Source organism: Diadema antillarum, unplaced genomic scaffold (assembly GCF_040938485.1).
Source record: "Diadema antillarum isolate AM-2024a unplaced genomic scaffold, OU_Dant_1.0 scf00000120, whole genome shotgun sequence".
In the NCBI taxonomy this organism is placed as follows: Eukaryota; Metazoa; Echinodermata; class Echinoidea; order Diadematoida; family Diadematidae; genus Diadema; species Diadema antillarum.
In genome coordinates this window covers 931,581-958,736 of record NW_027271009.1, presented here as the reverse complement: position 1 = coordinate 958,736, position 27,156 = coordinate 931,581, and the positions used below count along the sequence as shown (strand labels likewise).

At 41.0% G+C, this 27,156-nt stretch overlaps 1 protein-coding gene across 1 annotated transcript in view; it reads right to left on the bottom strand.

Annotated features, from left to right (window-relative positions):
* Nucleotides 1-2,227: 2,227 nt before the first annotated feature.
* Nucleotides 2,228-27,156, bottom strand: part of LOC139720071 (uncharacterized) — a 38,338-nt gene continuing 13,409 nt past the window's right edge. Inside the window, exons 2-10 of the mRNA XM_071631442.1 lie at nt 18,815-19,598; nt 17,651-17,910; nt 16,671-16,701; nt 12,419-12,613; nt 7,537-7,734; nt 6,858-6,921; nt 5,220-5,295; nt 3,357-4,146; nt 2,228-2,498 (exon numbers count right to left, since the gene is read on the bottom strand). Of these exons, the coding sequence (XP_071487543.1) occupies nt 2,228-2,498; nt 3,357-4,146; nt 5,220-5,295; nt 6,858-6,921; nt 7,537-7,734; nt 12,419-12,613; nt 16,671-16,701; nt 17,651-17,910; nt 18,815-19,598 (2,669 nt within the window). The remainder of the gene's footprint in view (nt 2,499-3,356; nt 4,147-5,219; nt 5,296-6,857; nt 6,922-7,536; nt 7,735-12,418; nt 12,614-16,670; nt 16,702-17,650; nt 17,911-18,814; nt 19,599-27,156) is intronic.

The window sequence follows — 27,156 nt, the reverse complement described above, 5'->3', positions numbered from 1 at the left end:
TCACAGTAGAACACCCGTAGCAGAACACTCAGCCATGACCAGACAGGACGTAATATAGCCCAACACAGAAGATGAGCACACGGTGCTGTGATGCAGGACATCACGTCAAATGATACACGTCTCACGCAGATCCTGAGGAAGGCCTGATGACTGCCCGAAAGCTTGACTCAAGATCGAGAGCAACTTCCGCCTCAGTCTAATTTCTTTCAGTATATATATATATATATATATATATATATATATATATATATATATATATATATATATATATATACATGTATATATATATATATACATGAGATATGAGAAAGGGAGGAGAAATCGGTGCGTAGCTTTGACATCGTTATTCCTCTTACTGTTCCTCCTTTTTGGAAAAGCACAAGAGTTGAAAAATTGGTCTCCGCCGGGAATCGAACCCGGGTCTTTGGCATGGAATGCCAACACCTTAACCGCTCGGCCACGGAGACGTCATAGCGATTCAGGCAGACCCAAGCTCGAATACCCGACGGACCAACCCTTCAACTCTTTAGCATACGTTCCTTTTTGGGGCAGAGAGTTATGAATAACGACCAGCCGCGTGTCTCAGCTGGATCTGCAATGAGATTCACGTAGCGGTGAATTGGGGTAATGTTTTTGCGAAAGAGATCACCGCTACAACAGCTGTTGTAGCGGTGATCTCTTTCACAAATATATATATATGTATATATATAACGAAGAATCAAGAAATAAACTAGTAATGCATTTTTTTTTTTTGCCAATAAAGAATGAGTTTATTGGACTTGAATATTCGGTGGCCTCCACCTTCTTCAGGAGTCTTGACACGCATAGATGTACGAGACACTAACTCCATGTAAACATGACCATGACTCCAGGTATACATAAAATATACAGTTGCATTTTCGATTTTTGATTAATCGATCATGAGACATAAATAGTATCTACAGAAATATTTACAAAAGAAGCTCGCTATTATTTATATGTTGCAAGAATAGGCTCTCACAACGGAAAGTAATTCACATGTAGGAACGTCAATGGATATTCATGGAAATGGTTTTTAAAGTTTTGACAAATTGACAAGATTTGAAACAATATTTGACAGAGCGATAAGGCGACAATTCATATAAAATAGTTTTGTTTTGCTTGGATGTTCTTATTGCCGAACTCACTAAAAGTATGTATTATCTGTGCTTTACAATACAAAAATTGTGTACTTGCATTCCTTCTGGTCCATTGAAGAGCATTGATTACCCTTTTTTTGTTAAGTGTTTTGAATTGCATGCCCTTAAATGGATGAAAAGCTGCATGAAGATTTTAGCATTTCTCAAATGAGATCTCAGTACTTTTCTATGAACTCATAATTATTACCTGAATTGTTATGCCCACTCCTTCATGTACGCACATATGCAAAGACTTGACTTTTTCTTTGTTTTTTTCTTTTGTCAAGGAAGTTTCCTCCGTATCTATATCCCCCATATTCCTTAATATCGAGAACTATTTAGACTCAGAGTGAATTCATGATGATTACCTATGCAAATCACGTGTATTTTATGTGTTTGTAGGTGCAGCTGCACATGTACTATACGTTTGTATCATTGTTTGAATTTGTATCAGTGGTATACGACACTTCACCCACTTGTACAAATTGATTATCCTACTTTGCAATTGTTTTATATTATTTGGATATGGAAACAATAAATGAAATGCAATAAAATGAAGTTATTTGACAGCCTTAAAAGTCCATATCAACCTGAAGTCATTGTTTTGCATAGACATTCAGCGAGATTCGCCTCAGATTTTCCCTGATGCGGTAACCCAAAAATCAATGCTTTCAAAAGAAACATGTGAGCAACTTTAATTTCTTAAAGAAATCTAAAATTATCATTTAGCAAACCTTACATGATGGTTCAAAATGCACTTTGAAAAAGATAACCACAGGCTGGTATAACCTTGCTCAACTTTGTATATAAAGTACACAATTACCTGCTGAAAATTTGTCCAAGGAGATCGTACTATAAACAAAAATGTGTTTTGACAGTTATGTTATGCTCCAACCAAGCTCTGAAATCATGCTAATGTACAATGACTGGATCTTTGTTTATAATTTGAGATGTGGTAGTCAGATAGTTTTTGTTTGTGCGTGTGGGTGTGTGTGTGTGTGTGTGTTTGATTGATTGAGAGAATTTTGAAACAGCAAAGAAATATTGTATTATTGATCAGTTGGCACACATTAGGTTGCCCAGAAGCATGCCGACTCTACATGCTTGTACAGATAACTTTTCAGCACGAAAGCCTTGTTGCATTTCTGGCAGACGTACGGCTTGACAGTCGAGTGTGTTTGAATGTGTGCTCGCAGGTTGGACCTGTCGGCGAAGGCCTTGTCGCACTTGGGACAGGCGAAAGGACGCTCGCCCGAGTGCGTCCGGATGTGGCCCTGAAGCAACCATGGACGGCTGAAAGACTTCCCGCATATGTGACACTCGCAGCCAAGCTTGTGGGTCCTGAAAAAAAAAATGAAAAGAAGATAAAATAAAAACATTAAAGATTAATTTTGTTACTAAGCATATCAGCAAAGCATTTTGTTGATTTTGCATTCCACAGACTCTGTAGTATGTTCTGAAGTATGAAATTGAAACTGTAAAATCGAGTGACCTTTTTTTAATCTACATTTTCTATGATGTTTCTGTTCCATGGATATTCGTCATCCTGCCGGTTCTCTAGGAGCTTCATTTGCAATTTACTCAAGTTTGCGCTTGCAAGACGTATGATCTAGGGCGTTAATGAAAACGAATTTATTTCCTGAAAATGATACATCATTATACAAAATACTGCGTTATACAAACTAAACCACACCTGACGTTCGTTCACAAATCACCGGATATTTATGGCGAAACAGTTTCATATCTACGAATAGACTTTGGTTTCACTTATCTTCAGCAGAGTCCCCATCTCCCCTCGTCCATAAAAACCCACCGTACTCCATAAACTCTGAATTAGATGTAGCTTTGAATTTCTTTGTAATATATTTGAGATTGAAACTGTCTTCCAGTTAGTCCATGAAAAGTACAGTAACAAAATTAAGAACCGTCCTGTTGCTTGTCTGCCACAAATTGCTACCTTTTTGAGATTGTAAAGCTAAAATTCTGGAGTGTATTTTACGTTTACGAATAAGTCATATTTTCTTCAGTTTCAGTGACTAATATGTCTAGAAAATAACCCAAAATTCACTACGATGAGAAATTGGCCCTAAACTTCCCCATGACGCTTGGACAATATAAAGATTTACTTGATAGCTATTCCAAGGTAATGTTGTTGTTGTTGTGCTTTGATCTTTTACCACTCTTACAAGAGACAAGTACCTGATGTGCATGCTCAGGGCAGGCATCGAGACGTAGACTTTGTCACAGTGGGGGCACTTCCGGGCCTTTTGGTCGGTCACACTCCGGTGGGTCTGCCTATGCCTCGCCAGGTTGCTCGAGGAGCTGTAGCTCTTGCCACACTCTGGGCAGGAGTGGCCTGGCATCATGGTGGCCCCCATCACCGCTGATGTCGCCTTGGCTTTGGACTCTGCCGACATCGGACTCACAGGCTGGCTGTCGATCTGAGTGGCAACGACCACACTCGAGGGAGATGTGGCATTGATGGGGCTGGATGGTGTGGTGGCGCGGTCATCTCTGGATGGGACCGAGCCTTCGGCAGGCTGTACGTTGCTGCCCTGGGCAGTCAGCGACACCGCACCGAAGTTCAGCATGACATTTGGCTGTTGCACGGACGATTGGCTGGTTAGTCCACTGATGTCGCTGGGACAGAAGAGTCCATGTGCTTGGTCAAGGTATTGGCTCTCAGAGTTGTTCATTTTCTCTGCGAGACTGGAGAGGAGAAAGAGTCCGCTTTTCGCCGAGTCCACTGTCTTGAGCAGACCCTCTGGTGATGGGATGTTGAGGGTCGTTATCGCAGTGGAGTGGGCCCTCTTTTTGCCGAAAGCAGAGGCATCATTCCTAGGGCGCCCTCTACGTTGTCTTGGTTTGGTTGTCTGAGTAGGGACTGCGGCAGTGGCATGGAAGAGGAAAGGTCGGCTCCGCGGCGATGGCACGGACATGATGGGAGTGGCAGACGGTATTTGAATGACATTGGAGTAACCACAGTAACCTGGAAATAGAAAAGAATCGAAATGGGAGATGGTTTATAGTCAGAAACATTGATTGCTCTCCATTGCAATAACAGGTTAAACCTGCAACACATGCCGATATGCTGGTGACTTGTTTACATAAAGTTGGACTCCCGGGGTCTGCTTAAAATACCTTCAAAATATATCTGCCGCCGACACTCACAACTTCAGCTGTTATGATAAGCCGAGGCGTATGTGTCCATGTCAGGAAAATCTGGTCCTAGAACAACGCCTTTGAACCGAAAACTGAGGCACAAGACTATTAGCCAGTTTTAAACATAGGTTGTGATATAGTGACATTGTCACCCATATGTAACCAGGTTGAGTAACGCTGCGTGCCTATGATAAACCTGTACGATTTTAAGATTTGACATAATGCTGAGTGGAAATACAAAGAAAAGCATGATCGGGTGAACCTAAAGGGATGTTTTGGGCAAAGTGAAGAGTAACCTAAGTAGTAGCTTTACTGTTTTATTTTTTTAAATTGCCCTTTGATAAACTCGTAGTTAGCTTGTTGCTGTAATTTGACAATTGAGATTATAAACCTGTGTAGGTAAATGACGGCGTCAGAATAGGATATACCAATAATGGTTTCGTACCAGAGCAGAGCGGGCTCTGAAAAATTCGAACGAGCCGTTAGTTTGACTCGACGCAGTACCGCGACAATCAAAATACACGTATTGTACGAAACCATTATTGCATGATTACTAAGACATGAGAGCACTTAGGGGCAAGTAAGTCTCACAGTGTTAGTTATATGGAAGGTACTTTAACCTGAAACACAAACTAAGACAAGGAAACTCAGGGAAACTTTTGAGGTACCAAAACTTTATATAATCTTTAACCTTTATCATGAATTCATTCTCTAATATGGTCACTACATTTGTTTCTTTCCATGAAATTCACTTGGACAACGTACATCCGTTAAACATGTCATAGTATATATTCACCGACTTGGCCTATTCTGAAGATTGTAATAGACAAACAAAAGGATATACTGTCATAATAATCAAACAAGTTTACGAAAGTAGATATATTTTGTCTACTTTCTCACCTTTTTCTGCTAGCTGCACGAAATACAGCCGTTTATGTTCCTTGGGTTTTGTTATGTGAGCTGGAATGTATGGATACTGTCATTGAAGATTCCAAAACATGAGAAAAAGAGGGGGAAAAAAAAGGTTAAGCCAGATCCACAATGGTAATTCTATTCACACAGGAAAGTCACATTAAGATTTCATAAGCCATTACTTTCTTCCCTAGAGTGATAAAATAAGACTGTTGTACACTTTTCTCTCTGAAAATTGGGAATTACATGCTTGTCAATGTATGATTGAAAATTACAGTGCTGAAAGCAGGGCTGCACACTAACCCATTTTTTCTACTGGTCCGACCTGTCTGCCAGACCAGCAGGTACCCAGTTTTTCCATGTTTTACTGGTCCATTCCTGAAAAAGTTACTGGTCCAACAGTGACTTTTACTGGTCCTGAGCCGTCGGACCAGTACCAGTGTGCAGCACAGCTAAAAGATACACGCCATCTGGCAGCCTAACTTGTTTGGAATCATACAGTGCAAACACGAGTCAGTTTCTCTGCTTGAGGCCTTTTATCAGCAACTCTTTCACAGAATGCATAGTAAATTTCACCTGAATAATTGAGTGAGAGAAATAATTGGGCATCTTGTTTTTTTCTCATCACATGAACAATGGCAAAGTCATACTGCTGCTGTACAAGAACTATCAGTAGCGTAGCAAAATACATAGCAACACTGTAGATACATTGTACGGTCAAAATCTCAAACTGGAGCCCCCCCCCCCCCCCTAAAAAGGAGATGATTCTACCTGGTTGGGTTTTTCCAAGTGAAAAACGGTAACATAATGTCAACAACCACAACTGCTATCAAAATCACAAAATCACTACACCAGACAGACAAGGCACAACAGATGCTGGACAGAGCCCTTTTACCCTGGGCATGTGTGGCCTCTTTTTTTTTTCTTTTTTTTTTTTGGCGGGGGGGGGGGGGGCAGAAGGTTCCCATGTCTCCATCACTATCAATGCCATCTCACCTGAGGGAGGCTCAAAGTTTTTAAATTAGTCAAAATAGGTCTTTGGGATTGGCAATATTGGTGACAGTGATACACTGTGAAAATTCAGTTGAAATAAGGTAGATGACTTTGTCTTGAAAACAGTCAATTTGATTTTGGCTCCGGAACCAGCTGAAATTCCACACAAACTATTCAAAACCTTCCATTTTCTTCCACTATCACATCAACATGAAGGTACTGCACAGCACCCACACCCAGTTTCAATACAAATATGTGCCTGTTTCCACAAATTGATAAGAAAACTGACAACTTGAAAATGCACTCGCACCTGCTGTACAAGAACTGTTCCACACACTCCTACTTTGTATCTGAGTTGGTACTCAAGATGTTAGGTCCTTCTAAACATGGTTCGAAGCCTTTTTCTTTATCATAGATGCAACTTCATACTATTTTATCCAAACAGAGATCATCTTTTTGAACAAATCAATTATTCTGTTCCCATGCTATTGCTGATTTGAATTTTGCATGACAGGAGACATGTACAGAAGGTACCAGTATTACATAGGAAAACAATTTTAAATGAAATAACGACTCATCTGCCTGACTACGAATCACTTGTTTCACAACAATAATTACAACGATAAATCTCACCTCTGCCATCAACCTTTTCAGTCCCTCTACCTCACCCTCACCAGCTCCTAGCTCTCCTCCAGGTCTGCAGTGAAAGTAATTTATATAATCGAAAGGTAATAAAGGTGGGTCCGTAAAATGGTTGGAGGAAAGATATTCAGCAACAAATCACGCTAAAATGTGACTGATCAAAGGAACACTTTCAATGTAGAATTACCTCATGTGTCTTTCACAACTTTTTTTTTTTAACAGAAAGTTAATCACATACGTCAATTCATCACCATAAAAAACAACAATCATAATCTTTTCGTCCAAAAGTAAAAAGACAAAGAATCAAACTTGTGATGACCATAAAATTTAGGAACATCATTCCATCCACAATCCATGTGGTTTTGCTCTAACATCACAAGCACGTACTGAATTCCAAATGTCATCTTTAGAATAACTTAGCAGACATTGGATGGTGATGCGAGAGACAGTTACTATCTACAATGGCTTTCTGATGCTGACAACCATAATTTCATGGCTACGTACAACAGCGCAGGCAAGAGAAAAATATAAACAAACTTCATCAGTTTTAGCAAGAAAAAATAGCATGTACAGTACAAATGGTCATGGATGGAAACATCTATGTGCTAAAATATGAACCTGGGTATGTGCACTTCAGAAAATGTGAAGAGGGAACCAGAAAGTCACTCACAGTTTGAAGAATGTTGTGCCAAGCTGCAGAAGTACATGGGGAAGATCATGCTCGTGGACAATGAGGACGCCCTCTACCGACCGCCGAGTGCCAATCTTTTGGAATTCATCCCGCATTCGCTGAAACCCTGCTGGCACACTGGAGTCCTTTTCATACAGGGGCCCCTTAGTCCCAAATGTGTAGTTGGGTAAAGGGTACCTGGAAAATAGTTGGGTCATTACAAGCATAGGAAGAAGTTAACATTTTTTTAAAGAGCAGAATGACAATAACAATAATAATCATAACAATGGTAACAATAAAATAATGGTAAAACTTCTCTAATTATCAGCTAGATAAATTACCCTTTGAACAACTTATCTATCACCTGTGTCACATACAAGTTGTAAGTGCTACATGTATGATTTGATGTATTATTCTGCAGAACATTAATTATTTCAATTGTACATAAATTAAAAATTGGGATATAACGTACTTCTTTAAAATTCAACTTTCAAATGCTGAACTCTTGCAGAATAAGGGTGATTGAAATGATTTCTTAAGTCGGTGAAAGCAGATGTCATGGTGAAACTAGAAATGTCGCTAAGGCGACTGGTGTGCCTCCGCCATAATGCATGATTCTCCTAATAGGGCAGTACAGGTACCCCCAGTGCATCCATCACCCAAGTTTGATTGCCATTGTAGCAACATGTGTCAAGTTACGTGTGATAAGAGTCTTGCAAGTAAACTTTAACGTATGACCTCAAATGCCCTTTGACCTTATCCTGTGACGTCCAACGGCACCATAACATGATGGTACCCCCAGTGCATCTATGACCCAAGTTAGGTTGTAATCCAAGCAACTTATGTGAAGTTATTTGTCAAAAGAAAGTCTTGCAGGTAAACTTTAACATAGAAAAGAGAGTCTTGCACACATACTCTTTAACGTATGACCTCAAATGACCTTTGACATCATCACATGACCTCCGACAACACCATATGAAGATACCCCTAGTGCTTGTAACACCTAATTGTGGCTGCCATTGCTGTAACAGTTGCCAAGTTATGCATCATAAGAGAGTCTTGCAGGTAAACTTTAACATTTGCGACGGACGACGGACAACAGACGGACGCCATTTGGACCCCTTAGTCTCGCCTTCACCTTCGGTGGGCGAGACAAAAAAGTACATAATTGCTAGATTAAATATACATGATACGTTATGTGATATATGTGTCTACAGGAAGTGACAGTGCATGTTGTTTACTTTGTATCTTTTTCGATGAATTTGACAGCATGCACAATGTGATGTGACCTGAAAGAGTACCAGTATTTATAGCTACTGCTTTAGTGATGTATGTTGACTTTCCATCCAGTGCATGCTCATCAAAGAATTACTTTTTTAACAGTGTTGCACACAGAGATGTGATTTCCTAGATCTTTGTTGAAAGTACAGATTTTCGCTTTCCAAAACCATGCAGTTGATGTAATGAATGTGGGTGAAGTTTCTGTTTTGTTTGTTTTTTGTTTTTGTTTTTAATTCAGCGACCAAAGCAATGAAAGGTGATGGTGTTCAGTATGTAGAGGTGCTAGTAAAATTGTGGGGTACCCAGTGTTGAACAAAAGTTGCTTCTAGCAAGCTACTACCACACAAACAATCACAGAATCAATGGGTTCCATTGACATATTCATGATATTTGCAGCATAGTCAACTGTTCAGAAGTTGTTGAGATGTACATGTATGTACAATGTATATACATTGCAGCAACAAACAAATAATTTGGACTAGGTATACTCGTAACTTGGTATTGTATGCCAGATGAAATTATATTGCACTTATCTATTAATAAACGAATTAATCGAAATGACAGCTACCAGTATTTTCTGCTTTGCTGTAAATTTTCTGCAGTCTCAATTTGATAGTGATACTGGTACCTTCTACTTCTACTTCTACGAAGATACTCAGCAGGATTCATAAGTCAAGATGTAGTGCTAAGGAATTGAACTTAGGTGCTCATTTGCAGTGTATGCTTATTGGTGCATTAAAAATATATGGTGCGAGTAAAAAAGTCCAGTTCCTCGGTCTAGATGCCGAGTGGAAGAGCTCCCTTGAAGGCCTCCAGTGAAGTGGCTTCAAGGGCGTTTTTAGGAAGCCCATTCCAAGTAGTTATTGTGCACGGAAAAAAATGAGTTCCGATAGAGTTGGGTCCAGGTAGGAATCGCCAGCAACTTGTTTGGATGGTACTGTCGTGTGTTGCTAACAATCATGGGTGATGTGTAGTGCTGTGCATTGATGGCTGCCATGTTGCGCTGAATTTTGTACCTACATGTAATCACTTACGATGACAATGATAACAGCATGGCAATAATGACGTTACGATTTCAAAGTAGATTTAAATGTATATAATGTACTGTGTTTTCATGTGTCACTGGTCAAAGAAATGATAGAAGCAGTAAGAATACAAAACACACCCCCCCCCCCCCCCCATGATTCATTGTACCGGTACGGTATATAATGACATTAATGTATCAAGGGCTAGCATAAGAATACATTTACATTACACTTGCATACAGAGTTGTGCAGTCTTGTATAGTAACACGTGCAATCCAGTCTTTTTTAATTGGTGGAAGTTTAATTGATTGTAAGCTTGTGACAGCAGTAGCACAATACTGGCTGTATACAGGAAGCAAGTAGTCAAAGAAGCAAGTAGTTAACGACATAACAGATTCTGTTTCATCCCCAATACGACTGTTTGCCGATGATTGTTTAATGTATCGGGTAATAAACAATGATGAGGACTGCAGAGCTCTCCAGAAAGATCTTGATATGCTGGACTCTTGGTCAGCTAAATGGCAGATGAAATTTAATACAGATAAGTGCCATGTAATGCAGATCTCTCACCGACGCAACAATGTTGGCTTTGACTACCATCTTGGTGTGGATCAACTCTCATCTGTGACCGAATATCCGTACTTGGGTCTAACCTTCATCTCAAAGCTCACATGGAAAACTCATATAAATAACATCACTTTGAAAGTAAATCGGATGCTAGGTCTCATCAAAAGAAATCTCAAACGATGTCACCCACACTTAAAGGTGCATGGTCCCGGTGTTTTAGTCAAATGCGTACACGGGCGCACGGCGCAAGTTTCCTATACAGACCTATGCTATCGACTCCTCTTTAGCGCTTACGCTTTGGCCCACTTCCCCGAGTCCGAAGAAGTCCGATCCACTGTAGTCAGTGGTCCGATCACAGTTCGGCTCATGATTCGGCTGAGGGGGATGACAGCTTTAGCAAACCTCTTTTGTGATGTCATAATAACAAGCACATATGCACGCACCCTGGCATTACTACAGACTGCGCGATGCGCAGAGAAGACAACGAAGGCAACGTTACTTAGCAACACCTACGCACTTTACTCTTGACGACAGCTCAACTTCGGTAATCTTCGTATCAATGCAAACGGTGATCGGCAGTATCATCAACAGCGCCCTCTACACTGCCGGGACTATGCCCCTTTAAAAGAACAGGCTTACGTCACTCTAGTACAACCACAGCTGGAGTACTGCTAAACTGTATGGAACCATACCATCAGACCTCCATCAACCAGATCGAAGCCATAGAGAGAAGAGCTGCCAGATTTGTGAAGAACATATACCAACGTACTGAGAGTGTAACTGCAATACTTGACTCACTACAATGGGCTCTGCTCCAATCCAGAAGAGAAAACGCCATCAAAATCATGCTCTATGTATAAGATATCACACAACCTCATTGCAATCAATAAAGACTAGATCTACTAGTACTGTTACTATCTCTCACTAATGTCCAACACAAGATTGAGAAGTTATCGTCCAGCTGGATGTCAGCTTCTAACAACATACTCCACCAAAAAACACAAAGATGTGTTTAAATACTCTTTCATGCCTACAGCTGTGAGGCTGTGGAATGATTTGCCGGTAGACGTCATCACAGCTCTATCCGTGGACGTCTAGTCTTCAGCACAGGGCACACATCTCATCCAACTACAAGTAGCTCCAAGGGATGGTTTTTTACTTGCACTTGTAGTTGTAGGGTTGGGGGTACCACCTATCGTCACCCTATGAAGGATCTGTAGCTTGTTTATTCTAAAAATATAACACAAATCCGCCTAATTCTTACCTCAAATATGCCATAAATACTGCAGTTTTGAATGTCGTGACCGTCTCGTTGATTATGAATCTCCGTTTTAAAATAGCGCAATTTTAGTGTGTGCATTCCGTTTTCTTCGCGCAGCTAAAGAAAAAGGGTACCTTGCGATCGGCACCCCCTCCCCTCCATCATAGGTAATACACGTGAATTTCACAGCATAAATACATGTGAATTTCACAGCCATGCATCGTTACTGAGTGGATGTGTAATTTTTAGCTTGGTCTGTTTGAGTTTGATTTTCGTTTCTTTGTTTTTATTGTCTTTATAGCTAATGACACTTAATCCCGCGCATACCTTTTCGTTCTATATGCAAACAGCCATGATACGCAGGGTGCCGATGGGAAGGTGCCCTGCCGATAGGTGGTGCCCCAAGGCCAACCATACATATTATGCACCACCGGCTTCACACGCACTCAAGTTACACCTTGGCGTAATATATACAGTCTTGGACGTTGCTGAGTATCCACGTAGAAGTAGAAGTAGAAGTGGGATGAATATTGGCACACTCCTTTGATCCTCCTCCCTCTAGTCTGCCCGCCCGCGCCCCGGGCCGCCCCCGCCCCGTCGCGCTCCGCAGCCCCGCTCCCGCACAACGACTGCACTCCCCATCCGCATCCCGGGCTCGAGTCCGAGATTTGAAGTGTGAACGCTACCATAATACAGTTTTTTTAAGGATATCTGTTTTGCTCTCAGTATTCATAACTAGGGCACTTACAAGATCGCAGTACGATCACGAGGAACAGCACCAGCATTCAGCTTTTGGTTACCGGAATCTGAGATCGACCTGCCGCTGGACCAACCAGCAGAACTTCGCTCACGCGGAGTAGTAGCCATTTTTCTTTTGTTGATATCGCTACAACTACCTAAAGAGGGCGCTGATGCAGATGCTGTGACGCTCACTTTGACGCGACTGTAATGACAACAATAATTTTATGTATAGGATGAACAGATGAATAAATGACTGAATAAAATATAATAAGAGAAAAGAGCCTTGATGCTTGCATTGAATTATCTCTAGTTGTATTCATGCTAAAACGACAACATTTCCCAGCGGTAAAACATACCGATAAACAAACAAACAAACAAACAATCCTGAATCTAAAGACCACTGAATCTGGTCTTTAATGAGGCCAGCGGAGTTCTTTAGCCCTTTTGCTCGATTTCAACACTCAAAGAATGAAAGAGGAAAATATCGACATGATTACAGGCTAGGGTGGATTTGTAAGGTTCAAGTTTCAATACATAGACTTTCAATGAAGAAAAAAAATGTACCTTCCTTATAATCACGCAACGGAAGCTTTTCGTTTATCCCTATGGGCATTTCCATTGAGATCTCTAAATCTAAACACAAAATACAAACAAATAAACAAACAAACATTGTTGGAAAGATACCTCGAGACTGATGCCAATAAACATGATATTCATTATCTGTTTATTCTTTCATATGATTTGAGTATGACAATTGAAAACTGAAAGAATGATAGAACAAGTCATAAAAAATAGGTGGTAATTAGTCATTGAGGTAATTGTAATACTTTGTATATAACAGATATAATATGATTTGTGGAAAAAAGTATTCAAATACATAAGGTACTCTAAGACAATTTTTGTTTGGTCACTAGAAGTAACCCTTTTCTAAATTGTAAAGGCAGGATTGAACTGCCTACACTGTAAACACACAATAATCCTGCCCTTGTTACTATCCTATCACAATACAATACATGTTGCAGACAAAAGAAAGATTACTAGTAAAACAAACAAACAAACAAACAAACAAACAAACAAACAAACAAACATTTAGCTATACACCTGTATTGCTAAAATTTTGAGTTGAGTCGAACGAAAGAAAAAAATACTACTTTCAAACGGATCGCATAAGAAACATTCAGTAATATCATAGTCGTATTTAGGCGCACGCACACACACACACACACACACACACACACACACACACACACACACACACACACACACACACACACACACACACACACGGCACACACACACACACACGACACACACACACTCACACACACACACACACACACACACACACACACACACACACACACACACACACACATCCACAATATCAAGGTGAAAATCATTTGCGGATAGGACATGTATGATTCCAGAGATGTTTAGCAAATGTTTCACGAATAGAGAATAAGAACTAAAATATTTTAGTGCATGTATCAGTCATCATATCGTCGCTTGCCCGGAAGAAGGGAACGAGCGCGCGAATACGCGTAAAAATAGATTTCGAGAAAAGACCTGCATGAGGTAAGATCATAAGCAATATCATAAGATTTGTAGATTATTCATTATAGCCACTTTAGCTAGTACCAAATTGGAATATTATCTGTTCACTTGTGAATTTTCAGCAGTATTGATATTCAAATATCAAAGATATAGTCAATTGAAACTTTAAATTGCGATTTTCTCGAAATCTATTTTTTACGCGTATTCGCGCGCTCGTTCCCTTCTTCCGGGCAAGCGACGATATGCTCATTTTTGTTGTTGTTGTCGAAGATTTGTAGTGCCTTTTTTTCTCTCAAAGATACCCATGCAGACATAACTTTATTGAATATATTCAAATTCTCTGTAATTTCTCACAAATCTGTTTTTCTGTGACTCGACTACTGAGTAGAGTTATGGTTCTCATTTTGTGTTTTTTTGTCTTTTTCTTTGTTTTTCTCTCTTTACCTCTTGACAAGTCTTGACATCAGACACATCCCCATGTCGAACACTTTATTTTTTTTTCTCTCTCTCTCTTTGGCGAAAAATTCACCTTCATTACCGTCATTTCTGCAATCTGTTTGGTTCTCTGCTGTTTTTTTTACCCTCGCCAGCCCACTGACCTTTTTTTTTTTAAAAACTTAAGACGCTTGTATCAATATTTATTCCATTTGCTATATGATATTGCATGCTATGGAATGTTATACAATATTCATTTGTGTTACAGGCACACTCGTCCCAAGTTTTTCTTACTTACAGAGATATGCCCCAAGCATTCTTTTTTTTTTCAAATTGATCTCATGTTATTTGTACTTATTTATGTTTATATTTGCTGTAGCAAAAAATACTGCTGAAAACGGCTTATCCAATAGCGGCGAGCCAATGGAGTAGAATGGAGTCAAAAGGGGCCTGAGCTTTCGATCTTAGCAGAATATTCGTCAGAGGAAAAAATTACCTACTAGTATTTTTGCCTCTGACGAAGATTCTGCTATAATAGGATCGAAAGCTCAGGCCTCTTTTGACTCCATTTATAGTTGCTGAAAATAAATGTCATTGAACCTGAACCTGAACCTGAATACTAAGTATTGAAATCAAACCTTGCTGGCTGGAGAAGAACAAAACTGATAAAACAATATCAAAATTAAAACATCAGCAACAACAATAATTCATGTGCCATGTCAATCTACAGTGTATCTCAAAGTAACGTCGTTCATCCATAATCTCTCCTCTGATATATTCGAGGTATTTATCAAAGTTCTAACTCCACTATCTGTCTGTAGGCCATTTAATTGTCCTCATCTCTCCTCCCTCACTCTTTCCCTCCCTCTCTCTCTCCCTCCCTCTTTCCCTCCCACTCTCTCCCTCTCCCCCTCTCTCTCTTTCTCTCTCTCTGTCTTTCTCCTACACCAACACATAGTCAAATACCATGCATGGGATCGAAGTTTACTGGTAGACATTTCTTTTATTCCACACAATGTAGAAAAAGGCACTGAACGTAATCATATTAAAGCTGATTGTTCAAGAAATACAATGATATAAATACACATACGTACTCATCAATCCAATAAAATCTAGAAAGGCACTTGACGTACAAAGAAGGCAAGTACAAGACAACTTTTGAGGCTGCAGTAGCTGTAGTACTATAGAACATGGTACGACCATAATATTGATCTTATTTTTTTTTTCATCGAAAGACGGAAATAGTATCCGTTGTCCTTTGTGAGGGTTTGCATGATTTACTACTTGCTTTACATTCCTGCATTGTGAAATTAAAGAAGAGTGGTATAAGTACAATGTAAGTGACTTTGATAATTTATTCGAAAGAACACGCGCACATGCACACACACACACAGCAGCAGCACACACCGTCACGCACAAACCGCGATGATGTAAAAATGACTATGATAAGTAACGTTTGAATACATTCAATTGTCCGTGGTCATCGGTACAATCTACCTAAGACCATCAACATTTTCCCCTGTTTCAAAACACCATTATTTTCTATGTCTACCTTGCTCGTTGCATAGTACGTGTTGAATTACATTACCATACTGCGACAAATTCACTCGCAATCTATTCTACATTTTCTTACTGTAACTATAGTTCTGTACATATAAGGCACTCTTGCCGGCAAGATGTTGTGGCAATTGCTATTTTCCAGATCATTTATCTCAAAAAAGAAGACATAATATTCAAGTTTTAAAAACAAAAGATCTAGAATCACAATCCACACAAACAACAATCGCGTTCACGACACGCATAGATGTATATGAGACACTAACTCCATGTAAACATGACTATGACTCCAGGTATACATAAAATATACAGTTGCATTTTCGATTTTTGATTAATCGATCATGACACATAAATAGTATCTACAGAAATATTTACAAAAGAAGCTCGCTATTATTTATATGTTGCAAGAATAGGCTCTCGCAACGGAAAGTAATTCATATGTAGGAACGTCAATGGATATTCATGGAAATGGTTTTTAAAGTTTTGACAAATTGACAAGATTTGAAACAATATTTGACAGAGCGATACAGCAACAGTTTATGTAAAAGAGTTTTGCTTTGCTTGGATGTTCTTATTGTCATAATTAGCGAATAAACAAGCACCTCAAAACTGTATTCAAATTTAGATGTTATCAAGATCCCCAAACTACCAATCTTAAACGATATTTTCCTCAGCTCAAACTATATATATACGTATATAAAGTAGCAACTCACTTGAAAAGTTTAGCTCTTAAAGCTATGATCACTGGTGTGAGAGATACAATTGATTATAACTATGTTTGAAAAAAAAAGAGGAATAGTTTAAGTATGATTTAAATCTATGAATGCAACGACGACGAAATCAATTAAAATAATTTATGCCTTTCAACAGGCGTGTGTTTGCATTTCTTCTGGTCCAAAATATGTCCACTGAAGAGCATAGATTAAGAAGTTTTGTTGTTGTTGTTGTTGTTGTCTTTCAAATCGCATGCCCTTAAACAGGTGAGTGTATATTCGCTATAGTGTGCATGTTTACCGTGGTGAAAGCTCATATTGATTTTACTCTGATCTACATAATACTGAAGAAGCATGCCTGTAGAAAATGCTGCATGAAGCTTGCATAATTTCTCAGACGAAACATCAGTATTTCCATATGAATTCAGCGTATTGATGGCCTTAAATGAACATAATAACTTATCAACCTGAAGTCACTGTTTTGCATAGACCGTTTAGACTTCCATCGGGATTTGCCACGGATTTATCCTGATGCCATAACTGAACAACGGTAATTTCGCCAAGGAATCTAAAATTTCCAGGTAACAAACTTTACCGGATGGTTCAAAAGGCACTTTGAAATAGATAAAACTGGTATAACCTTGCTCAACTTTGTGCATAAAGTACACAATTCCCTGCCAAAGATTGTCCGAGGAGATCGTATTATAGACACACATGTGTTTTGACAGTTATGTTGTGCTCGAACGAAGCTCTGAAAATCATGCTAATTTACAATGACTGGATCTTTGTTTATAATTTGAGATGTGATGGTCAGATAGATGTGTGTGTGTGTGCGTGTGTGTGTGTGTGTGTGTGTGTGTGTGTGTGTGTGTGTGTGTCTGTGTGTGTGTCTGTGTGTGGGTTTGATTGAGAGAATTTTGAAACAGCAAAGAAACATTGTATCATTTATTATGCATCAGTTGGCACACATTAAGTTGTGCGGTAGCATGCCGACTCTACATGCTTGTACAGGTAACTTTTCAGCGCGAAAGCCTTGTTGCACTTCTGGCAGACGTACGGCTTGACAGTCGAGTGTGTTTGAATGTGCGCTCGCAGGTTGGACTTGTCGGCGAAGGCCTTGCCGCACTTGGGACACGCGAAAGGACGCTCGCCCGTGTGCGTCCGGATGTGGCCCTGCAGCAACCACGGACGGCTGAAACACTTCCCGCATATGTGACACTTGCAGCCAAGCTTGTGGGTCCTGAAAAAAAGGGAAAAGGAGATAAAAACATTAAAGATTAACTTTGTTGCTTAGCATATTATCAGCAAAGCGGTGTGTTGATTTTGTGTTCCACAGACTCTGTAGTATGTCCTGAAGTATGAAATCGAAACCGTAAAATCGAGTGAATGTTTTGTCAACATTTTCTTTGACGCCTCTGTTCCATGGATATTCGTCACCCTGTCGGTTCTCCAGGAGCTTCATTTGCAATTTACTCAAGTTTGCGCTTGCAAGACGTATGATTTAGGGCGTTAATGAGAATGAATTAATTTCCTGAAAATAATGCATCATTATACGAAATATTGGGTTATACAAACTAAACCACACCTGACGTTCGTTCACAAATCACAGGGTATTTATGGCGAGACAGTTTCGTATATATGAATAAACTAGTTTCACTTATCTTCGCAGTTTCCATCTTCCCTCGCCCATAAAAACCCGCCGTACTCCATTAACTCTGTATTAGAAGTAGCTTTAAATTTGTTTGTAATATATTTGAGATTGAAACTGTCTTCCAGTCAGCCAATGAAATGTCCAACAACAAAATTGAGGACTGTCCTGTTGATTGTCTGCCACGAATTACTACCTTTTTTAATTGAAAAGCTAAAATTCTGGAGTGAATTTTATGCTTACAAATATTATGTCATATCTTCTTCACTTTCATTGACTAATATGTCTACAACATAACCGAAGATCCAGTACGATGAGGAAATGCCGGTTCGAGACCCTCCTGTTGGCCCTAGACTTCCCCATGACGCTTGCACAATTTAAAGATTTTCCTGATAGCTATCCCCGTAGGTGCAATGTGATTTTATTCCAAGGTAATGTTGTTGTTGTTGTTGTTCTTGTACTTTGATCTTTTACCACTCTGACAAGAGACAAGTACCTGATGTGCATGCTCAGGGCAGGCATCGACACGTAGACTTTGTCACAGTGGGGGCACTTCCGGGCCTTTTGGTCGGTCACGCTCCGGTGGGTCTGCCTATGCCTCGCCAGGTTGCTGGAGGTGCTGTAGCTCTTGCCACACTCTGGGCAGGAGTGGCCTGGCATCATGGTGGCCCCCATCACCGGCGATGTCGCCTTCGCTTTGGACTCTGCCGACATCGGACTCACAGGCTGGCTGTCGATCTGAGTGGCAACGATCATACTCGAGGGAGATGTGGCCTTGATGGGGCTGGATGGGGTGGTAGCGCGGTCGTCTCTCGATGGGACCGAGCCTTCGGCAGGCTGAATGTTGCTGCCCTGGGCAGTCAGCGACACCGCGCCGAAGTTCAGCGTGACATTTGGCTGTCGCACGGACGATTGGCTGGTTAGTCCGCTGATGTCGCTGGGATAGAAGAGTCCATGTGCTTGGTCAAGGTATCGGCTCTCAGAGTTGTTCATTTTCTCTGCGAGACTGGAGAGAATAAAGAGTCCGCTTTGTGCCGAGTCCACTGTCTTGAGCAGACCCTCTGGTGATGGGATGTTGAGGGTCGTTATCGCAGTGGAGTGGGCCCGCTTTTTGCCGACAGCATCATTCCTAGGGCGCCCTCTACGTTGCCTCGGTTTGGTTGTCTGAGTTGGGACTGCGGCGGTGGCGTGGAAGAGGAAAGGTCGGCTCCGCGGCGACGGTACGGACATGATGGGAGTGGCAGACGGTATTTGAATGACATTGGAGTAACCATAGTAACCTAGAAATAGAAAAGAATCGAAATGGGAGACGGTTAATAGTCAGAAACATTGATTGCTCTCGATTGCAATAACAGGTTAAACCTGCAACACATGCCGATATGCTAGTGACTTTCCCTTGTTTATATAAAGTTGGACTCCCAGGGTCTGCTTCAAATACGAAGTCGTAACCTTCAAAATATATCTGCCGCCGACACTCATAACTTCAGCTGTTATGATTAGCCGAGGCGTATGTGTCCATGCCAGGAAAATCTCATCCTAGAACAATGCCTTTGAACCGAAAACTGAGGCACAAGACTATTAACCAGTTTTAAAAACAGGTTGTGATATAGTGACATCGTCACCCATATGTAACCAGGTTGAGTAACGCTGCCTGCTTGTGATAAACCTGTGCGATTTTAAGACAACACACAATGCTGAGTGGAAATACAAAGAAAAGCATGATCAGATGAACCTAAAGGGGTGTTTTGGGCAAAGTGAATAGTAACTTCCTAGTAGCTTTACTGTTTTTTTAATTGCCCTTTGATATACTCGAAGTTAGCTTTTTGCTGTAATTTGACAATTGAGATTATAAACCTGTGTAGGTAAATGACGGCGTCAGAGTAGGATAAATTCCATTGAATGAAGCTTGTAACTTATGTTAATCATGGTCAATCTGGATATTGATAACACTTTTCTGGCTAACATATCCGCAAAACCGGCGTGTAAGTGAATCGAGTTGTACTGTTTATAAGCCAATAGTTTTTCGTCTTGCATTGAGATAAATAGAGAGAGAGAAACGGGAATGTGCATTCTATCATGCTCAAATGTCACGACGAGGTTTCTGATCAGACGAGCGAAAACAAGCCATGACAACCACGAAAGTTTCTGTTTTGCCCGTATAATTCTCGCTGCTCCGTGGGCGGTTCTTCGATTGATGACGGGAGAGAGTCGGCGGAGTTGTAGCAGCGGGACCGCGCGGGTGTTAATCAAGCTCGCGTGCCAGCTGTCAGGAGCGTGGCGCTGCGCATCAATCAAATACACCGCACCCAGAAAACAAACTCCCCGGCTCGCGAACTAGGGGTCAAAGTGGGAGCCCTGGCAACGACGGATCGAAAAAAAAAAAGACAGAGAAAAAAAAAATGGATGGAGAAGAATAAGAATAAACCGAAATACTCGACATTCCATCGTTAGCAATAAACAAGGCGTATGATCCCTGCGCAGTGATTGGTTGAGGGGAGATAACGGTGATATGGGGGCACGCGAGTGGAACACGTCAGTCCAGAGTTAAGGGACGTCCCCTGCCGTATCTTACGGGGTCGCCCTGGGCAAAAGGGCCGTAAACTCTTCCCACTGTCCAGGTGACAAGGCGGCTTTCTCCTTTCTGTGTGACAGCATCAATGAACGAGTGTCGATAACATATCAACTCATCCGTCCAATGAAGGCAAAGGGGGAAGAGGGAGAGACTTATTGAAAGAGAGGGAGAGAGAGAAATGGGGGGGGGGTGGGACAGAAGAGTAATAAAATAGTGAAGCGGCGAGTTCATGCGACTTTTTTTTTTCCAATATACATGCTGCATATTAAAAACTTTACCAGAACTTTAACATCCAGCGACAATGGACGAAACGTTTCAGGAAGGTTGTTTATTTCTACGTCAAACTGATGAAGGTGATCATACAGCCAGAGCGCTATGAGGACTCAAAATTTTGTCCGTTCTGTTTACAGAGATGAGAAGAACAAAATTTAATTTGGGCTTACTGAATTAAATATTGGAGTACACCTGTATCTATCTCGAATCCGTCAGGGTAAAGAACAAAAATCCATTATTTCTGAAATGCTTTGAATAAGCGTCAGAGAAAGTAGAGCTGGAGCAAATGTTGGCGACGTTATTTTGCTTTGTAGAATGGTTCAGAATGCCTCCGACGAATACTGTCATTCCATTGCATTCATGTTTTGTTTGCCCCTTCCCTTTATAGTTAAACGCCAGAAATGGTCTGTTAGAGTTCAATGCTCTTGTAAGGTACGTATGTTTCTGTGATTTCATACTCAAAAATGCTCAGCACGCTGTATACATTTTCTTGATATGTTCTTCCTCATTGAGTTAATCGTTTACTCCTGTCATTTATGTATACATTGTGTATCCATCTTTGTTCATCTATCACACACACAAAGTTATATCATGGAGCTAATCTCTTCTAGCTCCGTGGCTATATTCTACACGTGATTATGGATCGTTATGTCCCAAGGAGATTGTAAAACAATGACGGACCACAGCCGATCGATTACTACGACTATAATTGCGATTGCATTAAGACATGTGACGTTGCAGTGGTGTACCTACGTCACAATGCCGCCGGCAACCCTGTGTCTGATGTCGACGTCGATTATTCCCCCCCCCCCCCACATCCTCAAGCAAATCTGGTAAGTAAAAGCGACTATGACGTAAGCATCGACAGAGGGAGCTGTGTCGAAGGAGTGAGAGTCGGACACACGTTCAATCATTAGCTACCCACTACCCATTGCCATCTCGTTAAGACGACGAGTTCTCTGTCGCTCGTTAGGAGTTTGCCCTTCTCTCCTTTCTGCTCGGTCCTCCCGTTATTGTTGTTGTTGTTCTTTTTAGTGCTCTATAGCTCTCTTTCTATCATTGAACTGCATGCTGATACTCGACGATGCCTGGTTTACGTCACCGAAGGAATCAACTGCGCAAGCTCCCGTGACTTTCGAGTGGGAAGATTCAATACGAGTCGCACAGCTGTTGGAAAGGTTGATTGCCGAACCGAGGGGACCCAGCAAGGGGAGGCCGAAATAGAAAGACAGGAGATAAACATCCATCATCATCTCAGAAAAGATACATGGCTTCAGATGGTCTACTTAGTCTTAGAGTCCACATCGGCGACCATCTCGCCATCTTTAGTAACGACCGGTTTTTGAACAACTGTTTCTCATTAACACGCAACCCACTTGTCTCAGTTTTAACGAGTCAAGGAAGAAAAAAACATATCTCCTATTTAATATCATGATAAGGTTCTCAAATCATAACAATCATGCGTTTGGCCGTAAGCGACGGCACGCGACTAAAAAGCCGAGACTATTGTTCTCTGTATCTATCCCAGTTGGCCCCAGCGCCCACCATCGCTATCATCGCGGTCCACCGTGGCAGACACCAGGCTGATGGACCTCGTGCCGTGGCATTCCAACCAACTGATGCTGCAAGCTCGTTGGTTGTCGCCACTTGTTAGGTCTTGCTTGTAGAATAATATCAAATCGTTTATTGCAGTGCCTGCTCCTTGTATATTACATATAGGAATATGTACATGACACGATAGCGTGAAGATAAAACAAACTAGACCCGTCTTGGGATGTAACACTATGTTTTAACAACAAGGTATTGGAAAAGACCATCCGGTAAGTTGGACGCCAGAAATGCAGACGTGATCTAGCCGATTCTTTCTCTCTCAAGTAAAACGCTTCCGTTTTTGGCCTGTTTTCTCTTCATGCGCGATTCTGCTGAAAAATGATATTACAGATGACTGGCAGTCGCAGATGGAACATTAGACCTTCCGCGATGCGTTGCTTTGGTATTTCCTGTGTTGCTCTTACATCCTAGAATCATTCACATTAACTGCTATCAAATCTCATAATCCATAACTTTATGAATGCTCGATTTCCATTAGAATTTGAGAATATTGCAAAGTAAATTGTGATTCAAGTGTCCGTGATTGAAGGTTATCATAAGCAAGCAAACGAGAGTCATCGCAGCTGCTTGCATCTGTAGTAGTTAAATCCTCTTGTACACTACCGAAAAGATGATGACTCACCAAACAAAATTAACAAAGAACAATTCATGAAAGAAAAAGGATAGCCCGCTTGTCCTAAAGATGATAGCTCCGTAAACGTATTGGCATAGACAAAAAGAAAATTTTCAGCCGGAATTTGTTAAATGTATCCATTTTGAATGCTGCCTGTTTCATACACGTCCGTTTTTAAAGTGCATTTCATCCTTAATAGATTAAACAGACAGGGGACTGATTAAAAGGGTTGTACTTCATTTGCATGAGGGTGAAAAGGCTCGTAATGGTGATGTTTGAACATTGCTTGAACTGTACGTACGTCAAAGCTGTTTTACGCATAAAGAGGCATGATTTGCGGCTGGATGGCCAATTCATTTGAAAAATTACTTGTTTTGATTTTACTTCTGCCTCAGTCCCCCGGCACTCACCATTCCGTAACTTATTTGGCGGGCAAGGTCGCGCGAAGTACAAGAGACAATATTGTCCCACAGAATACATGCAAGTTACATCAGGGTTCCAGCGGTGGCGCAAAAAAGCGTGTCAAAATGATTATCGAGCGCGGTTCGGCTGCACGTAGATGTCATTAGGTCCAAAATGTCTGATTGGAATTAATTTAATGAAACGTTTCCGATTGGAACCGGGCCGACCTCGTAAAAATGCCAACAAAGACACAAGTTGTTACAGTTACGAGAAGGGGAGGCACGTGGACAGAGAGAGACAAAGTTATGGGATAGCTGCTTGTAATTATCATCTAGACATTTTCCATCGGCGAGACTGTCTTGATCTTAACGGGGGAACGAGAGTAAAAATTACAATGAGCCGATGTTTCTTTGGAAGGAGAAGACACAATTTAGGGTAAGACGAGAAGGAGACGACGTCATCATGACCACCACGTCGCCAACAGTTCAAACGGGGATGATGGCAGAGACGTTAAAAGACCCGATTTAGGAGGATGCCGGAAAATATGTTGCGCAGACAACGCGGCCGTCGGATCAAGGACTTAACTTGAAGCTCTGGTTTTCAGCCACCACTGGCGCGCGCCGGTTGTACCCAAATATGGTCATGCTTCTTCACAGCCACGTGCCATGAAAACATAACCACACGCACATATACACACACTCACTTTCCATCTCTCTTCCTCTGGCTCTCTCCTCCTCTCTCACCTTCTCACTCTATCTCCCCTTCTCTTTCGCCGTTAACTTGTGTTCTCCTTAACGTAAGCAATCTCTCCCCAGCGAGGGGGGGGGGGGGGATGGTAAAAAGTGACTGAAGCCATGACAGCGATTCTTCTTGCTTCTTTTTTTTTCCATAACTCCTAATACGAAATTGAAAGCATGGATTGGGAAACACAGACTCGTTGATTGTCTGACAGGCGCACATATACATTTCACGTCACATTTAACTCGCAGATATCATCTTAACATAGCGACGGAAAGCGGCTCTTTGGTTTCACATTTCGCTCATCTTCCCTTCCCATTTGTGTCTCCCTTCATGCCCCAGCCCCTCATACTCCGAACTCTCTTTTAAGGTTGAGTGAGACAGGGGGTGGCGATTTTGCGGGTGCCGTTATTTTGAATGTCAGCAAAGGTTAGCGCGAAACACAAGAAGAGCGAAATCTCCCTCCTCCTTGAACTAAAAATACGTGGTGATATTTATTTGATCTGATTGATAACATTTCTCTGCCGGTCTTGGCAGGGGCTTTGGATGCATATGTGACCATTAATTAAAACATGGAGAAAGCTGGCCCCTCGAGAACTGATGAGATAAGCGCCCTTGGTGACAGATGAAAAAGTTTTCGGCGGCCAGGGAGTGGCACAGGCGAACGATACAGAGAGCAGTAAGCAAGGGCAACTGGAAACGCTTTTTTTTTTTGGTACGCCGTCAACATTTGCACGGTTTGGTAATCAATTCTTTAGACTGATTAATGTTTTAAAACCAGCTTACAATTGGAAATATCTCAATAAGAAAAACACTTTTTCTGTCACAAATAAAGTGAAACTAAAGTCTTTTTGTAATTTCTGTCACAAATAAAGTGAAACTAAAGTCTATTTGCAATACATGTTTAATATTCCGTAGATGTCAAAAAAAAAAATGATAGCTGACGATTGCTGACCGAGTAAACATTCTGGAACTAGTTTCCGTGCATGCAGCAAGTTTCTCAATGTAAGCCCAATATGATTGCACATTCCATTATCATCTTCAGCGGCAATTCATACTTGGTAATCGCTTACACTGAACGGCAAGTTTCTGTGTCGTGTGTGTTCGATGATCATCGTCGCTTAAAGTAGAATATCTTTGACTGCTTTTTTTCTTCTTCCTCTTTTCCAAAATCATTCATGAGTGAAGGACAAGGCTTCTACTGGAAGTAAAGCGTATCATCAACCCAGCTCCTTGAACTGAGACTACCAGAGTCTGTCCCTTGGCTTCACCAGTGCTCACTCGTGTCGTGCAAGTCATCGGCTTTATCACTCAAAATTCCATCTGACACCAAATACCGCTTTCTCTCTTTTTGCTCCATTACCATCGCAGAAAACAATCCATCTTGAGATTATTGACCGTATTGCGTTACGCCTGTCCTCACTTGACTTTGGAAAGAATCGTTTGGGGGATAACTGGTTTCGGGCACAAGTCTTCCACTTCGTTTTTCCTTCTCTCTTTTCTTCTTCTTTTCAACCGATGAAGAAGGGCTGAATTATTTTTCTGGACTTTTCTTTTAATCGTACTGTATTTCACTGGTTTTTCTTTCACTCTTGATATGGTTACTACTTGGTCAATTGATCGAGTGTTTGGTTGCCTATAGCAGCAACAAATACTAGTACTACTACTTCTACTTATATACTACCCACTGCCACACATATTCTCTATTGTAGTACCGGCGTGCAATTTTGTCTATGCACCATTCTACTTATCATATAATATTATATCCATTTTACAACCTATCACTATGACAAAAAAAAACTTTAATAAGGTTTATGACATCATATATCTCTTTTATTTCTCTGATTTTTCCTGTATAACTTACAGTCAGTTGTTTTCTTCCTTTATGCCACTTTATCCATTCCTCCCTTCTCTTCTTCTTCCCTCTCTTCTCACCGCTCTTCCTCGGCGAAAACCGACCGATGCAATAGTAAATACAGTCCCCTCGCCTGCCGTCCTTTCTAAACATCACTCCTCAATTTGTTCCTGACTTGTCCATGATTAGCTTGACATGCCTGACCCCGTGACCTCTGAATTTAGCTTCACTCTCTCGCGCGGGGGTCACGTCGGACTTTCAGTTTGGGTTTTCATTCATAATTTTTCCTCGGTTGTCGCTGTTTTCTTTGCCACTCCTACCCCCTCCCTCCCTACCTCACGCTAATTCGTTCGCCTCACAGGTGGTATGCAGGCCCTTAGGTTACAGAAGAAAGACGCTATAGGAATCTACATACCGCATAGCGTACGTCTGTGCGACTTCAGGCGTCTTGATATCCTCATAAACACGTTATAATCGTGCTTTTATTTGTTTCTTTGATTGTAGTTGTGTGTGTGTGTGTGTTTATAATTAAGGTCAATGTAATTGCCCAAGTCATATTTGATTCATGTCCATTGACTATTTTTTGTTGTTTGTTAAATAAACGTTTGTTGAAATAAGGATTCCTGCACTATATAGTTCTGTGCCAACAATATAAAAAGATAACTTTGTGAGATTACTAAAAGCCTTGCGATATGATTTGTGCGTCGTATGAAAAGAGACACCTAGTATTCATTCAAAGAAAACTGACTTTGGATGAACTCACATGATAGGAGT